The 14,671-nt window shown below is 39.0% G+C and overlaps 1 protein-coding gene across 2 annotated transcripts in view; it reads right to left on the bottom strand.

Annotated features, from left to right (window-relative positions):
• Positions 1-14,671, bottom strand: part of LOC139155457 (rap guanine nucleotide exchange factor-like 1) — an 88,103-nt gene that overhangs the window by 26,860 nt on the left and 46,572 nt on the right. For both annotated transcript variants that reach the window (XM_070730592.1, XM_070730593.1), the window contains exons 5-10: positions 14,256-14,368; positions 12,515-12,682; positions 11,628-11,725; positions 11,260-11,382; positions 8,838-9,016; positions 5,305-5,395 (exon numbers count right to left, since the gene is read on the bottom strand). In XM_070730592.1, the coding sequence (XP_070586693.1) occupies positions 5,305-5,395; positions 8,838-9,016; positions 11,260-11,382; positions 11,628-11,725; positions 12,515-12,682; positions 14,256-14,368 (772 nt within the window). The remainder of the gene's footprint in view (positions 1-5,304; positions 5,396-8,837; positions 9,017-11,259; positions 11,383-11,627; positions 11,726-12,514; positions 12,683-14,255; positions 14,369-14,671) is intronic.

Below are 14,671 nucleotides of genomic sequence, written 5' to 3'. Positions count from 1 at the left end.
GTTCAGTCTGTCTTCAGTGATGGATGTGGGCTAATCTATCCAGACAAAAGGCTGCTAAGCACTGTGGAAAACTTGCAGATGTTGACTGAAAGTAAATTGAGTAAGCTACCATTTAAAGAGGAGGAAGGCATGTCTTCAAATTGTTTCCCTTCCAACTGCTTTGACAAAAAATAAAGATTTCGCCGTGAGGAGATAATAAAGTCTCAGAAGTGTCCCAGTATGAAAGCTATGCATAGCTTTTGAGAAGCAGCTGATATTTTGGAGGAAAACAAATGACCACATTGGGGCTTACATTAATCCCTGGTTTAATGGAATTCTTTGTAAAATGAAGAATGAAGCACAAACTTGTCTTCACCTAATTTTCAGGCATTAGGTAGATAACCCTTTGAGACTTCAGATAAGGGAAAGTCGTTAAACAGGCAAAACTGTTTAGAAATTTGAACTGAGAATTTATGCTGTTTTCTAATGTTTTCTTAGATCTGCTTTTTTTAATGAATGTTAGACTGCAGCTTAACTTGAGGAACCATCTTGCCCTAAAGGTCTGGCTTACCCCACCCGTGCTGGCAAAGGGGGCATACTGCGGATCCTGTCAATCAAGTAATTTGGGTTGGCAGGGTCCAGGAGAAGAGCCTTTTCTGCTGTGGCTTCTGCCCTTTGGAATATCACACCCTCTGAGGTGAGACCAGCCCCCATCCCTCTGAGCCTTAAGACCTGGTTCTGCCGGATGGTTTGGGGCTTCAGTAGACTTCGCACCAGAGACGATTGATTAATTAAGAGTTAATTCCATCTACCCCGCCCCCATGCATCTGGTTCCTTCCTACTCCATCTTGTGACAATACTTTTATTTTGTTTATATTGTCATTTTATTGGGATGGAATATTTATATTTTATGAGTTTAATGTATTTTATGCTATAAGTCACTCAGTTGCTTCAAAATTAGATAGGTGGAAGATAAATTTAATAATATAATTATAATAAAATTATATATAATTCTCCTGTAATACTGACATGCAATTTGCAAAACTGCATTTAGGACTGTATTTTGGCTAATTAGCGTGTTAAACCCTGAGCTGTGGTAATTTAAGCCCACATACATTACAAAATGGCTTCCAGCTTCTTTCAATGCATAAGAAGTGATACGAGTACAGTAAGACCTCACCTACCGCTGGTGTTACGTTCCAGACCCGGCCGCGATAGGTGAAATCCGCGATGGGGAATTTATCGACTGATAGTACTTATTTAAGTATTTATATTGTAATTGTTTGGTAAGTTTTCATTGTTTTAAGTGTTTATAAACCCTTCCCACACAGTATTTATTTTAGATACAGTATTTAAATACAGTATTTACAATTTTAGATTTTTTTTTTTAAAAAAACCTGCCGATCGAGTTCCACGGGCTGTTTAAATCTGCCGATCGACTTCCTCAGAAACCCGCGAACCAGCGAAGATCCGCGAATCATTTTTCTCATTAATATTTCTTGAAAACCCGCAATGAAGTGAAGCCGCAGTAGGTGAAGCGCGGTATAGCGAGGGACTACTGTATATCCTTGCATCCTGTTTTGAATGAATGTACATATGCTGCATAATAATCACATAGAATAGAGGATCTGGTTCTTGGATCTGAGCTAGATCCATTAAATCCATTAATAAAACACTTTTCAACACTTACATTCTATGAATTTATATATGTATTTATATATTTCCGAACATAAAATGTGAGCTCATATGCCTGCATGTTACTCATGTGGTTTCTTTTATACATGATAATTTAGATTTGATTTTCTCCTAAGAAGTTAGAATTATATGTTATATTCAGAAGGTATATTTTAGCATTTACAATTACTAATTTAGAAAGAAGAACAAGGATTCTCTGAAGTCCTGATAGATATTTTATCAAAATTATTGTGCATTTTCAATTATTATATGAATTAGTTATTATGAGTTGTAAACTTTATTTATTTATTTATTTGATTGATTTTTATGCTATGGTGCATTAGGCAAATCATAGTTTAATACAACACAACATGGAATCAGATGACTGTAGAGCCCAAAATTAAAATACTACACTTTGCATAAATTATATAAACCCAACACTTATTCAGAACTGAAAACTAAATAAGTAAATCATAACAGGGAAACATTCACCATTAATGCTGAAATCCTACTTCTTAAAATCCTGTTATATAAGTTTCATGAGGAACGGTTCTCAAATAAGAAACCTACCACTGAATTTTCTGGATCATAGATGCTTCTTGTTTGCATCTCTGTTTGATGTCAACAATCTGATGCCAAAGATTATTTGAAATTATAGTAGAAACCCAACTATTAAAAACTATGTGTACCCTCAATTCCTGATAAACAGGAAAAGTGGCTCTTGCAGAACCAGCCAAAAGGTACATTGTGAATGTAATTCACTATAGTACAACTGTAAATCTTCCAAAATTTAGTGGCTTACAGCAGATAATCTCAGTTTTCCACTCTGTTGCTGTAGCAAGGGGTTTTTTTTACCTGATTTTCAGAAAGTGTAAGAAAAATAATGAATTCTGGACTAGAGTCTTTTGATATCCTTACAGCCCTTTTTTGCAATTACCTGTAGCCACAGGGGAAGGAACATTAAAACAGCTATTCCATGCAGCACTTAATATAAAACCACTTAATGCAGCAGGATCTTCCTTAAAGTCAGCATTGTTCTACCATATTTACTTGGAAACAAGTATTATCCTCAGAAGAGACATCCAATTTTTATTAAAAGCTTTCTTTGCAGCTTTAGCTACTTTTGCTATTTCCAACTGAATCTCTTTTCCTCATTTTTTATTACTATAAAGTGGGGTTTAGCTTTTATTCTTTATTATCTTTCAAGTTTTACCAAACGCAACAAGGACAACTAAGAAGTATTTATCAGGTCTGCCAAGTAACACACTTTCAGTTGTAAGCAGACAGCCTACAATGAAATAAAAACACATTTTAGATGCTTAACAATAATGCTTTGCATGTAAATAAACCATTGACAGACACAGATTAAATATGAGCATGTTAAATGTTAGTGCTTTCTAGAAGTGCAGAAACTACTTACAACAAATAAATATTTAAAAAGTGCAATATAATAATTATAATATAAAACTAGTGACTCCTAATAAACCTAAAATATCTGAGTAAATAAAAACATTTTCACTTGTGCCAACTATTTGTACATATCAAGCTTTCTTTAGCTAAATGGTTTCTTATGCAGGGCACATCTAATTTTTCTCCTTTTTTAAAGTAAGAAAGAATAAATTACCATAAATCATGTTGAAAATAAAGACAGCCTGAAAATATCGGAAAAATTAAAATGCAATGATTTATCACCAGCACTGTCTGGCTCTCAAGTTTAAAAAAAAGGTGCAAAGGATAGCTATTTCATAATAAGGTGTGGTAACCATCTTTTCCAACACTGCTGACTAATAGTTCACCCATTCTTCATTCTTGTGATCACAAAAGCAAGACTGAAGGCCAATGTAGGTGTCCCAAGATAATCCTGCAGGATCCAATTTGGGTCGGTCATCAGGACCAGAGATTTTGTCTTCCGAGTTTTCAGATTCATGCTGGAGCCTAAATCAAGGAACTTTTCTCTATCTGGGCACCAACAGGACTCCAAAAGCTCAGAAGACAAAATGTCTGGTCCCGGCAACTGATCCAGATTGGTTCCTGCAGCAAGACAAACATATAATCAAAGCCATTTAATGCTGCTCCTCAAGATGGAATTAACACCCTTTTACTTAGTGTCTACAAAATCTAACCATGCTAAGGAAGGAATACAGACAGCTTTATAAACCAGTATCTTTCAAACTTGGCAAGATGTGTGGACTTCAAACCCCAGAATTTCCCATGCTGACTGAAGAATTTTGTGAGTTGAATGGCACAAGAATTTTTTTGAAGAAAGCATCAGTGGAAACTGTAGAAACAAACTTTCTCTAATCTTACATCCACCAAGAGGGATATCAAATACCCAATTGGGAATTATGACATGAATGCCTTAAATTTAGGTTAGGGGCTAGAAGATAATAATAGCTTACTGGCTGAAAATTCAACCCTTCCTACTGTGCTTGGCTCCTCCAATCTGATTAGATAACTTTTCTCTCTGGAAACAAGTGATACTGCACAAGCTGCCCTTATATGGGCTTTCCCCAATTTTTTGCTTTTCATGTGCTAGAGCCAAATAAACTGGATTTCATATATCACATCAAGTCCTGAAGATTTGGTTTGATTATGACTTGCTATATTGTGCAGTTTCAGCTCCTGCAGCCTGCCCTAAACCATAAACCAGAATTTTTAAAATGGGAACTATGGTTGCCGTAAATCATAACTAGAAGTGTACTATTGCTAATTTTCAAAGACCTTTCAGTGATAAGATAAAGTGTTATTCAACCATTTTGAATTTAAAAATAATTATACCAGCATCAAGAAATCTGCTTTATTATTGACTCTGATCCTGCTTCCAATTCACCAGAATGAGTTAATTTCTCTTAATGAGTGATGAGTTTTTAAAAAAGCCTAATAGGTTTCACACCATGAAATGGACAGTACTGGAAATTTACTGTCACCACCTGTATAAACTACAGTTCCCAAAGAGATGAATGCAAAGCACAAAAAGGGTGTTGCTAAAAGAGTTTTGTGACATTATTAGAGGCAAGTAAGCAAAGATCTCATAGAATGAACCAATTAATAGGAAAGTGAACACAAGAACAAGGGGACACAATCTGAAGTTAGTTGGGGGAAAGATCAAAAGCAACATGAGAAAATATTATTTTACTGAAAGAGTAGTAGATCCTTGGAACAAACTTCCAGCAGACGTGGTAGATAAATCCACAGTAACTGAATTTAAACATGCCTGGGATAAACATATATCCATCCTAAGATAAAATACAGAAAATAGTATAAGGGCAGACTAGATGGACCATGAGGTCTTTTTCTGCCGTCAGACTTCTATGTTTCTATGTTTCTATGTTTCTAATTGAAATGAAGTAAATACTTCAGATTTGTCCAAATGAAATGCATCTATTGCAGTCATAATGAATTATGGATTTAACCTGGATTTAATGTCCAGTAGTTTTAAATTGTTTTTAAGATGATAATAGTATAATGAGAATTTGTCGGGATGCATTTAAAATTTTAAAATATTATATTGTACCTCTTTGACCATTTGAAATGGTTTAAAAATATAAAAGTTTAACTGCAAATCTGGGTAAAACACTAGTGTGTGTGAGAGAGAAAAAGACAAACTGAGATTACAAATACACAAAAAAACATTTCTCTTCATCATCTTACCTCCCAGGTGAGGCGTAAACGACTGACAGGTGCATTGTTCAGTCCTATAACCACAGCATAGAATGTTAACATGTCCTGATGCTGTTTACATCTATGGGGAGAAAAAAAAAATTTTTTTAAGTAGCTAAGAACCATACCAAAAAAGTATTAAAACTGAGCAGTTTCAACTGATTGTACCATCTCTGCTCTTAATTTAATTTAGTCTGATATCAGTCAGTAAAATAGAAGAAGCTGTCTTGGCTGCTTTCATAGCCCCCTTGGACCTATCACCTTACTACTTATATGCATAAGAAATTATTTATTTATTTATTTATTTTGTCAATTGTGTATGTGAATACAGACAAAGTATGACTAAAGTATCAAACTTGATTGTGAATATATAAGAAGAACAAGCATAGTTATGAGTACATATTTTACGAATAATAGGAAAGTGAACACAAGAACAAGGGGGCACAATCTGTGGTTAAGTTGGGGGAAATATCAATGTGAGAAAATATTATTTTACTGAAAGAGTAGTAGATGCTTGGAATAAACTTCCAGCAGACCTGGTTGGTAAATCCATTGAATTTAAACATGCCTTGGATAAACACAATGAAGGGCTACCAAATTTTTTACTACCGCGCTGTGGGCGTGGCTTATGTATTTTCTTTCAATATCTTTCAGTGCAAATTGGGAGCTCTAGGGTGGAGCTCAATTTTTGCTACCCCACTGCGTTCCCCCCCATCCGGGCAGTAGCCCACCCTTGGATAAACATATATCCATCCTAAGATAAAATACAGGAAATACTATAAGGGCAGACTAGATGGATCATGAGGTCTTTTTCTGCTGTCAATCTTCTGTTTCTATTTTCTATGAATACACAGGGACGTTAGGACAAGGATGGTAGGCATGCTGATGTGCTTGTGCACATCCCTTACAGACCTCTTAAGAATGGGGTGAGGTCAATGGTAGACAATCTAAGGTTAATTTTGCAGGGCTGGGGAAGAAACTACAGAGTCAGGTAATATATTCCAGCATCGACTTCTCTTTTGCTGAAGTCAAATTTTTAGCAATCAAGTTTGGAGCGGTTTAAATTACATTTGTATCTGTAGTCAGTTCATATATTGTTGCATTTGAAGTTGAAGTAGTCATTGACAGGTAGGATATTGTAGCAGATAATTTTGTATGCTACACTTCGGTGAGATCGAACATGGTGTAGTTCTAATTTTTTTTAGGCCCAAAATTTCAAGTCTGGTGGCATAAGGTATTCTGCTGCGAACAGTGGAGTGTAATACTCATGAAATGTCTCTGGATGTTCTCAATTGCATTAATGTATGATATGTAGAATGGGTTCCAGACAGATGAGCTGCATTCGAGAATTGGTCTAGCAAATGTTTTATATGATCCAGTGAAAAGTACAATATTACCAGAGAAGGAGCTATGCAAAAATAAGTTAACCACTCTTAATGCAGTGGCTCTGGCACTTAGATCATTAGAGATGAGTACTCTAAGGTCCCTTACCGAGTGGTCAACAAGGTCGTGATTATCTAGTATGTATTTTGTGTTCTGATTATTTTTGCCAATGTGTAAGACTGAGCATTTATTGATTGAGGCTTGAAGTTAATGCCCTTAAATCTGTGTTACTTTAATTGCAGTCAAATTTTCTACCTTGTTTCACTCTCAAGTGCCATTTGAGTAAGAGGGAGAGGAGGAGAGGAGGAGATAGAAAAAGGTGCAAATAAATGCCTCCACCTTCTCTTCTCAAGCTTCTGAGCCCAGGTAGACTGCCAAGGCTCAAAGAAAAGCAGGAGGTGGCAAGGGAAATGAAAAGGGATGTGACTTTATCATCAGTAAAATCTAAACTACCAAATTCAAATATACGTGTCTTCATGGTGGCCGAGATACAGCTAAAGGGATGTAAAACTCAACCTATACAAAATGATTAGCAGGATATTAAAAGTGCTAGCTAGGTAAATGACGAGAGAAAGGGCAACACTGTCCTCCATGAAATCCATAGGATATAAACATCATTTGTAATCAAACCATAGCTTTTGCAAATCCAGGAATTTAGAGCACATCTCTAACCTGAAAATATCCCTCAAGGCCATAATTTGTCACCTAGTGTGTTACATAGCTGTGTTCAACCTCTTCCTTCTCCTCCAGGCCTTTCTTCTGCAACATCCCCTCATCTAGTAAACAATCTGGGAAGGAAGCTTGAGCAAAGGCTCAACTGTCATTGGGAATTAAGCCAACCAGGATGATGAGATAAGTTTGACCTTCTAGCCATTAACCTTAAAGGAACCAACAGAGAAGGGAAGTGGATTGACCATGCAGGGAGGAAGCAGAGAGGAACATTATGAACAGAACAAGAAAGGAGAAAATTTGAAAGCTAAGATTTTAAAGTATATTCTGCAGACCTCTCAGAATTCCAATATTCTTATTTTACAATTTTAAGATATTGGAACATATTCATTAAATAACTGGAAGTTGGCCAAGGGAGGATATGAATTGCCTGTAACTGCAGAGGAAGATGATTGCCTATAACCTTGTGAGGATTTAATTCATCCTCTCTTTGGGACTGCTTGAAATTCACAGAAGTTGAATATTTTCAATTATCTCCCATTTCCCTTAACGCAGCATGTTCTTGTAGCCAGCAACTGCATGTGTGTTCATTTGTCAAAAAAGTCCAGATGGCAGCCACAACTGTGCGATTAAACTCTGCTGTTGTTTACTTGCATCACCCATGCAACCCATATAAAAAGAGTTTGGGGCTTTGAAAATTGGGGAAACATTAACCATTCATTTCAAGTAACAGAAGCAGAACCATCATCATCAGTGGCTTATGACTGTATTATGACTGTATCATCAGTGGCATTATTATTATTATTTATAATAATAATAATAATAATAATAATAATAATAATAATAATAATAATAATTATTATTATTATTATTATTATTATTATTATACATAACCCCATTATAAAGAAAGGCCCAAAAAAGGCCCTGCACTGGCTGCCGATCAGTTTCCGGTCACAATTCAAAGTGTTGGTAATGATCTTCAAAGCCCTATATGGCAGTGGACCAGAATACCTCTGGAACCGTCTTCTACCACACAAATCCCAGCGGCCAATAAGGTCCCACAGAGTTGGCCTTCTCTGGATCCCATTGACCAAACCGTGTCATTTGGCGGGCCCCAGGGGAAGAGCCTTCTCTGTGGTGGCCCCGGCCCTCTGGAATCAACTCCCCCCCGGAGATTAGAACGGCCCCCACCCTCCTTGTCTTTCGCAAATTACTCAAGACCCACCTATATCGCCAGGCATGGGAGAATTGAGACATTTCCCCTAGGCTTTTATATTTTATGTTTTTGGTATGTATGTGTTGCATGGGTTTTAAATTGCTGGGGTTTTATATATTGTTCTCTTTTAATATTAGATTTGTTGCAATGTTATATTGTTTTTGATTTTTGTTGTGAGCCGCCCCGAGTCTTCAAAGAGGGGCGACATACAAATCTAATAAATAAATAAATAATAATAATAAAATATGGCACTCACACAGCAGCAATCTTGATGAATTTCTTGAGCAAGTGAGCCCGCTTTCCTAGAGAGTCACAGAGTAAAACTTCAGTGGCCACCCAGTGCTGAACCTCACTGCAACGTTGCAGCAGCAATTCCAGATTGGCAGTCTCCCGTCGCCCACGTTCACCATGGAACACATAATCCACAAATTCTAGCTATAAAGAAATTGAAAAGGAAAGAGAGTAACCAATGGGCCTTCTGAGACCCAGATTGAATCCTCCCCTCTTCACCCAGGCTAAGTGTCTTATGTACATGAATTCCTTTCATTGATCAGTCTATGTCACACATAACAAGGAGAAAGAAGGTAAAAACTGAACTGGAGAAAAGATAAGGCTAAGTAAATCCAAGCTGTCTTATTGATCAGTTCAACCTATAAAATGGCACGTCAAATGAATGAATATTCTCTATACAGTGATCCCTCGATTTTCGCGATCTCGATCTTCGCGAAACGCTATATCGCGATTTTTCAAAAAATAATAATTAAAAAATACTCCACGGTTTTTCCCATCTGATGACGTCATACGTCATCACCAAGAGTCACTTCTCTCTCCCTTTCTCTTCCTTTTTCTCTATCCTTTCTACCTCTTACTCTTTCTTTCTCTCCCTTCTTCATTCAATTTTCTCTCCCTCTCTCTCTCTTTCCTTTCTCTCCCTCCCTCCCTGTGCCTGCCCTGCACCACCCAACAGGGACGGACAGCCCCCGATCGTCGGTTCGTCGCCCCCCCCCCACACACAGAGGGAGATCGGGCTGCAAGGGCAGTGGATCCGCGTCTCCAGCCACCGGCTTGGATTCCCCTCCCGGCGGCATTGGGCTGCCCTGCATCACTCACGCGCTCGACTGCGGTGGCTGCTTTGGCAGGGAAGGAGGAGTTTGGGGAGAAGATGAAGGCAGCGGGCAGCAGCTGAGGTGAAGCGAGGCGAAGGCGGCGAAGGCGGCGAATCCACCTCCTCAGATCGGGCTGGTGGGGGCGGGAGCCACCGGAGGGAGATCGGGCTGGTGGGGGCGGCGAATCCACCTCCCCAGCCACCGGAGAGAGATCGGGCTGGTGGGGGCGGCGAATCCACCTCCCCAGCCGGGCAGCGGCCAGCCGAGCGAATGGGAGAGCGGCGAGTGAGCGAGTGGCCGGCCGGCCGGGCAGGCGGGCGAGTGGCGAACGGCGGGCGAGCGGGTGCTGGGGGGGCGGGGGCAGCCGACATTGAAAGCAACCTGTCGGCTTCCGAACTTTCGTCGCTCCCCGGCTCCATCTGCGCATGCGCGGCCATGGAAAAAAGGGCGTGCATGCGCAGATGGTGTTTTTACTTCCGCACCGCTATATCGCGAAAAATCGATTATCGCGAGGGGTCTTGGAACGGAACCCTCGCGATAATCGAGGGATCACTGTATAGGCTCCCCTCACATTACAACTGATTGTTTAGTGACCATTCCAAATTACAGAATTCCCAGGAGTACTTATGACCTAGTTCTAAAATTCAAATCCACAAACATGACTACATTTTGTGTGCTCAGCACATTTAGGACAACTTGCAGCATCCCACGATCCCTTGATTTCATTTTACAATGTTTCTGCTGAAAACTGGTATTTACTTCCAGATTTTGGCAAAAAATAGCCCATAGCAAACAATTGCTTCAATTAATGACAATGACATTTGCTTAATGACCACCATATTTGTTTAACCACCACTGGGGGGAAAAAAGTAATAGAATCAGGTCAGTCACTCTTGTGCTGTTGTTATTGTAATGATGGCAAATTTGCTAGCATTTTTCAGTGATGATTGGATGATGATGTATGATGTTTTGTCTCGGGCAAAAAACCCCACAAACCAATGTGTCAGAGAGCAAGCTCCTAATCTCATATTTTTCCCCCAAACATTCAGTTATAAGAACATCCTGCTATTTTAAAGTGCAAAATATCAGTCAAGCTTTTCCATGTCATTTTTTTAAAAAAAATTAAGATTGGCAGACAGTACACTTCTCCTTCCAAATTTTGAATAGGCCTATTGAGACGTTTCCTCTACCCAAAGAAATCTATCATCTCAAGAGAACACTCAGTATAGTATAAAATTACACAGTAGTAAGAATCTGAGACATCTCTGAATGCAGCTCTCATTGCATGCAGACATTATGAATAGAATAGAATAGAATAGAATAGAATTTTTATTGGCCAAGTGTGATTGGACACACAAGGAATTTGTCCTGGTGCATATGCTCTCAGTGTACATAAAATAAAATATACATTTGCCAAGAATCATGTGGTACGACACTTAATGATTGTCATAGGGGTCAAATATTAATAAAAATCTTAGGATATAAGCAACAAGTTACAGTCATACAGTCAACTGGAGAAAATGATGTGCCAGACAGCCAGTGTTCAAACATATCTGAAAGAGATATGCTCACCTCATGGACACACCAGAACAGTTCCCAGTGGAAGGCCGTCAGGTGATTTGCTACATCCTCAGCTTCCATTCGGTGGATCTCTGTCTCACCTGGTGACACTTGGATTGCCTCTGGGAGAGGGACCTGCAGAAAAGGTCAAACTGATGGGTATGTTTCCAGTAGAAGATCTGGGTATGTATGCATCTGAATATGTATCTTGCTATAAGCTTACATAAGGGGACAGAGGGAGACCTATTTACATATGCTATAAAAATGGAGAGAAAAGATGAATTGTAACCATGAACACAGCACCTCCAACCATAAAGAGTCATGACGCAAAAGCCATATTGACATGTCAAGGAGAACAACATCCAAGGAAATCCACTTACCAGGGACGGAAAAGTATCCTTTGTACAGGCAAAAAGATGGCTGTTTATTCCCAAGGTAGTGAAAACACACTCTTCATTAGGCTGTAGTACAGATTTCTCTGAGATTAGGGGCAAAAGTGATTGAAAATTACTGAATCATCTGGATTGGAATATAAATACCCTCCATAACATTTTTATTTTAAAAAAAATAAGGTGGTTGTAGGTTCATATTCACATGAAGTCTATAAGTCATCCTTTCAATTCATCATCCCTCACATGAACATATATTTTATGTTTCAATATCTAGCTGGCACACTTTTTTGAGATATCTGGCACCAGTGGAGTTTCTCATATCTGAAATGCCTAAGATAAAACCTTCTTCCCTTCCTCCCCCAAAATCCCCACCATTTGTCCAATCTTGTGTATCTGAACACCTTAGCAAGTTACAATTGGCTGAGCGTGGGACACTATTTATTAGTATTATTTCATTATTTGCTTTAGACTTAAGTGTTGAGACTTTCCCAGTTTTTAAAACCAAAGTCTAGGCAGAAGGACTTTTACTCATTAATCCTTCTACAACGCAAAGGAATAGCATACAACAGCACTGTCTTCTATTTCACTTTGTTATCATATATATGTTAACAGCAGCAAAACTATTGTATGCACAAAAAAGGAAGGATACTTTGATTCCTTCTACGGACAAATGGTCGCAGAAATTGATGATGTTGGCAAAACATCAGGAACAAAATGAACCTGCTATTGAGACAATGAAAAGGATGGCAGTAACTACAACTTGTGCTTTTCTCCTCTTTGGCCTTTTGTTTTCTGAACTTTTTCAGTTTCAAGGTTGCAGAAGGATAACCCATACCATGGAGGTGTCACTATCATTCTTCCTGGGGGACAGATACCTCCTGATGATGCAACAGCCACCAGAATGAGAGCTTCCTCCCTTGTAGGCTGCTCATCAGAATATTGAAGCTTCTCGGTCACTGACGTGAGGATGTCTTGCACAGAAGCTGAGAGGCGGCTGCGGATGGTGACGTAGGAGTGGTCTGGCATATAGACTCGGCAGAAGACTAGAAAAAAGAGGAGACAACCAAGCTGGTGAAACCTAGTATAGTAAGAGATTTCAACAATGGCTTGAATCTTATCAATATCTCTGAGGCTTTGGCCATAGTTGGGGACTAGATGTGATCAAGTCAACATGTTGCATTTGGAACAGCCTGTAATGTAGGTCCTCAATATGGAAAGAGCAGGAACTGTCAACACCTGGTGGAATTCTATTCCTTCTAGACCAGTGATGGTGAAACTATGGCATGGGTGCCACAGGTGGCATGCGGAGCCATATCTGCTGGCACGCGAGCCATTGCCCTAGCTCAGTTCCAGTGTGCATGTGTGTGCTAGCCAACTGATTTTTGGCTCACACAGAGGCTCTGGGAGGGCATTTGGGGCTTCTAGAGAACCTTCAGGGGGATCGGGAAGCCTTTGGAGCCTGGGAAGGGTGAAACGCGAGCCTACTGGGCCCACCAGAAGTTGGAAAGTAGGCCCTTTTCGGCCTCCAGAGGGCCTCTGGAGGGCAGGGGAAGCTGTTTTCGCCCTCCCCAGGCATTGAATTATGGGTGTGGGCACTCGGGCAAGTGTGATAGCATGCGCACAAACTCTTTTGGCACTTGAGGAAAAAAAGGTTTCCCATCACTGTTCTAGACAGACTAAGAAGTTTCCTGGTTTCATCACTCATCTGGAAAATTATATCTAGGATGATGACAAGAATGCTGTTTATTTCCCTCTCTTACCCTTTAAATCCAGACCTTGAGATATCATCATAGCATCTGAAGTTATAATTTGATTTGTGCGAGGCTTTAAAATTTTAATTGGTAGAAAAGCCCAACTTATGATAATGTGAATCCCTGGAACATATAGCATCAGTATCGCTTTATGTCCCTGCCTCATTACTGTCTTGCAAACCTAACTTGATGCTGCTGAATGATTACTGAGATATTTTTAATTTTTAAAATCTTAAGAATATCTGAACTATGTTATCATGCCAAATTCTTACGCTGTAGAATGAAGAAAAAAATTGTTTCTGCTTCATTTGGCACACCTGTTTTCCGCATAGACAAGAACTGGAGCCAACGAAAAAGGGCATAAATGCAGTGTTTTTCAAACTTGGCAACTTTGAGATGTGTCGGCTTCAACCCTGAGAATTCCTCAACCAGCAAGATTGACAAACTATACCTTAAACTAACTTAACTGCTTTTACTCCACCACCACCACCCTTTTTTCCCCCTAAGCTCTTATTTTCTGAACTTTGAAAAGGTTACAATAGAGAAGGCAGAAAAGAGAGCAGATGTCATTGTGACATTTTTCTTGGGAAATAACAGTCCTAATTAGAAATGTACAAATTCCGCCATAACAATAATTTTGAGAGAACGCCAAACCACATTCTAAACATTCCAAGTGGATATTCTGGTCTGAAAAGAATGGCAAATCTATAAATTGTCTAATTTATTCAAGGGCTTGTGTCCATTTGTAAATTTTTGCCAATGGTAGGATGAAATTATATCACTAGCCTCATTCAGTTCCTATAAACAAAACTTTAATTTTATTCTTCCTTCCATCCTACTCCCAAGCATACCCTTTATTACTTACTTTCATCAGATCCACGGAAAGCAACCCGAGTTTGAAGACATGAATCTATGCGGCGAAAATGTCTGAATAAAGGCTTGACCTGCTTGCTTGGTGGTTGGGTTTCTTCAGTCACTCTATAGCCAGATGGCAAGATTTAGAAGCCAGAAGAGACAGTAACTACATCCTCCAAAATAGGTATGACTGGTACAATTCACTAAGCTCCAAAACATCCAATCACATTTTAACTGACAGTGTTATGCAAATTCAGCCAATGCAATATGCATCCATGTCCCATTTTCCAATAGATCCAACAGCAGCTTCAAGATCTGAATCTATGGTTATCAAAATTAAATCATGCAAACTGAGAAATAATTGATTAAATGTTTAATCTCCTTCCTGGGAGTACAATGACAACACCCATAATAGCAAGTAGCCTG

The sequence above is a fragment of the Erythrolamprus reginae genome, unplaced genomic scaffold (genome assembly GCF_031021105.1).
Source record: "Erythrolamprus reginae isolate rEryReg1 unplaced genomic scaffold, rEryReg1.hap1 H_2, whole genome shotgun sequence".
Taxonomy (NCBI): Eukaryota; Metazoa; Chordata; class Lepidosauria; order Squamata; family Dipsadidae; genus Erythrolamprus; species Erythrolamprus reginae.
Note: the sequence above shows the minus strand (reverse complement) of the source record. Positions and strands in the feature narration are given on the sequence as shown.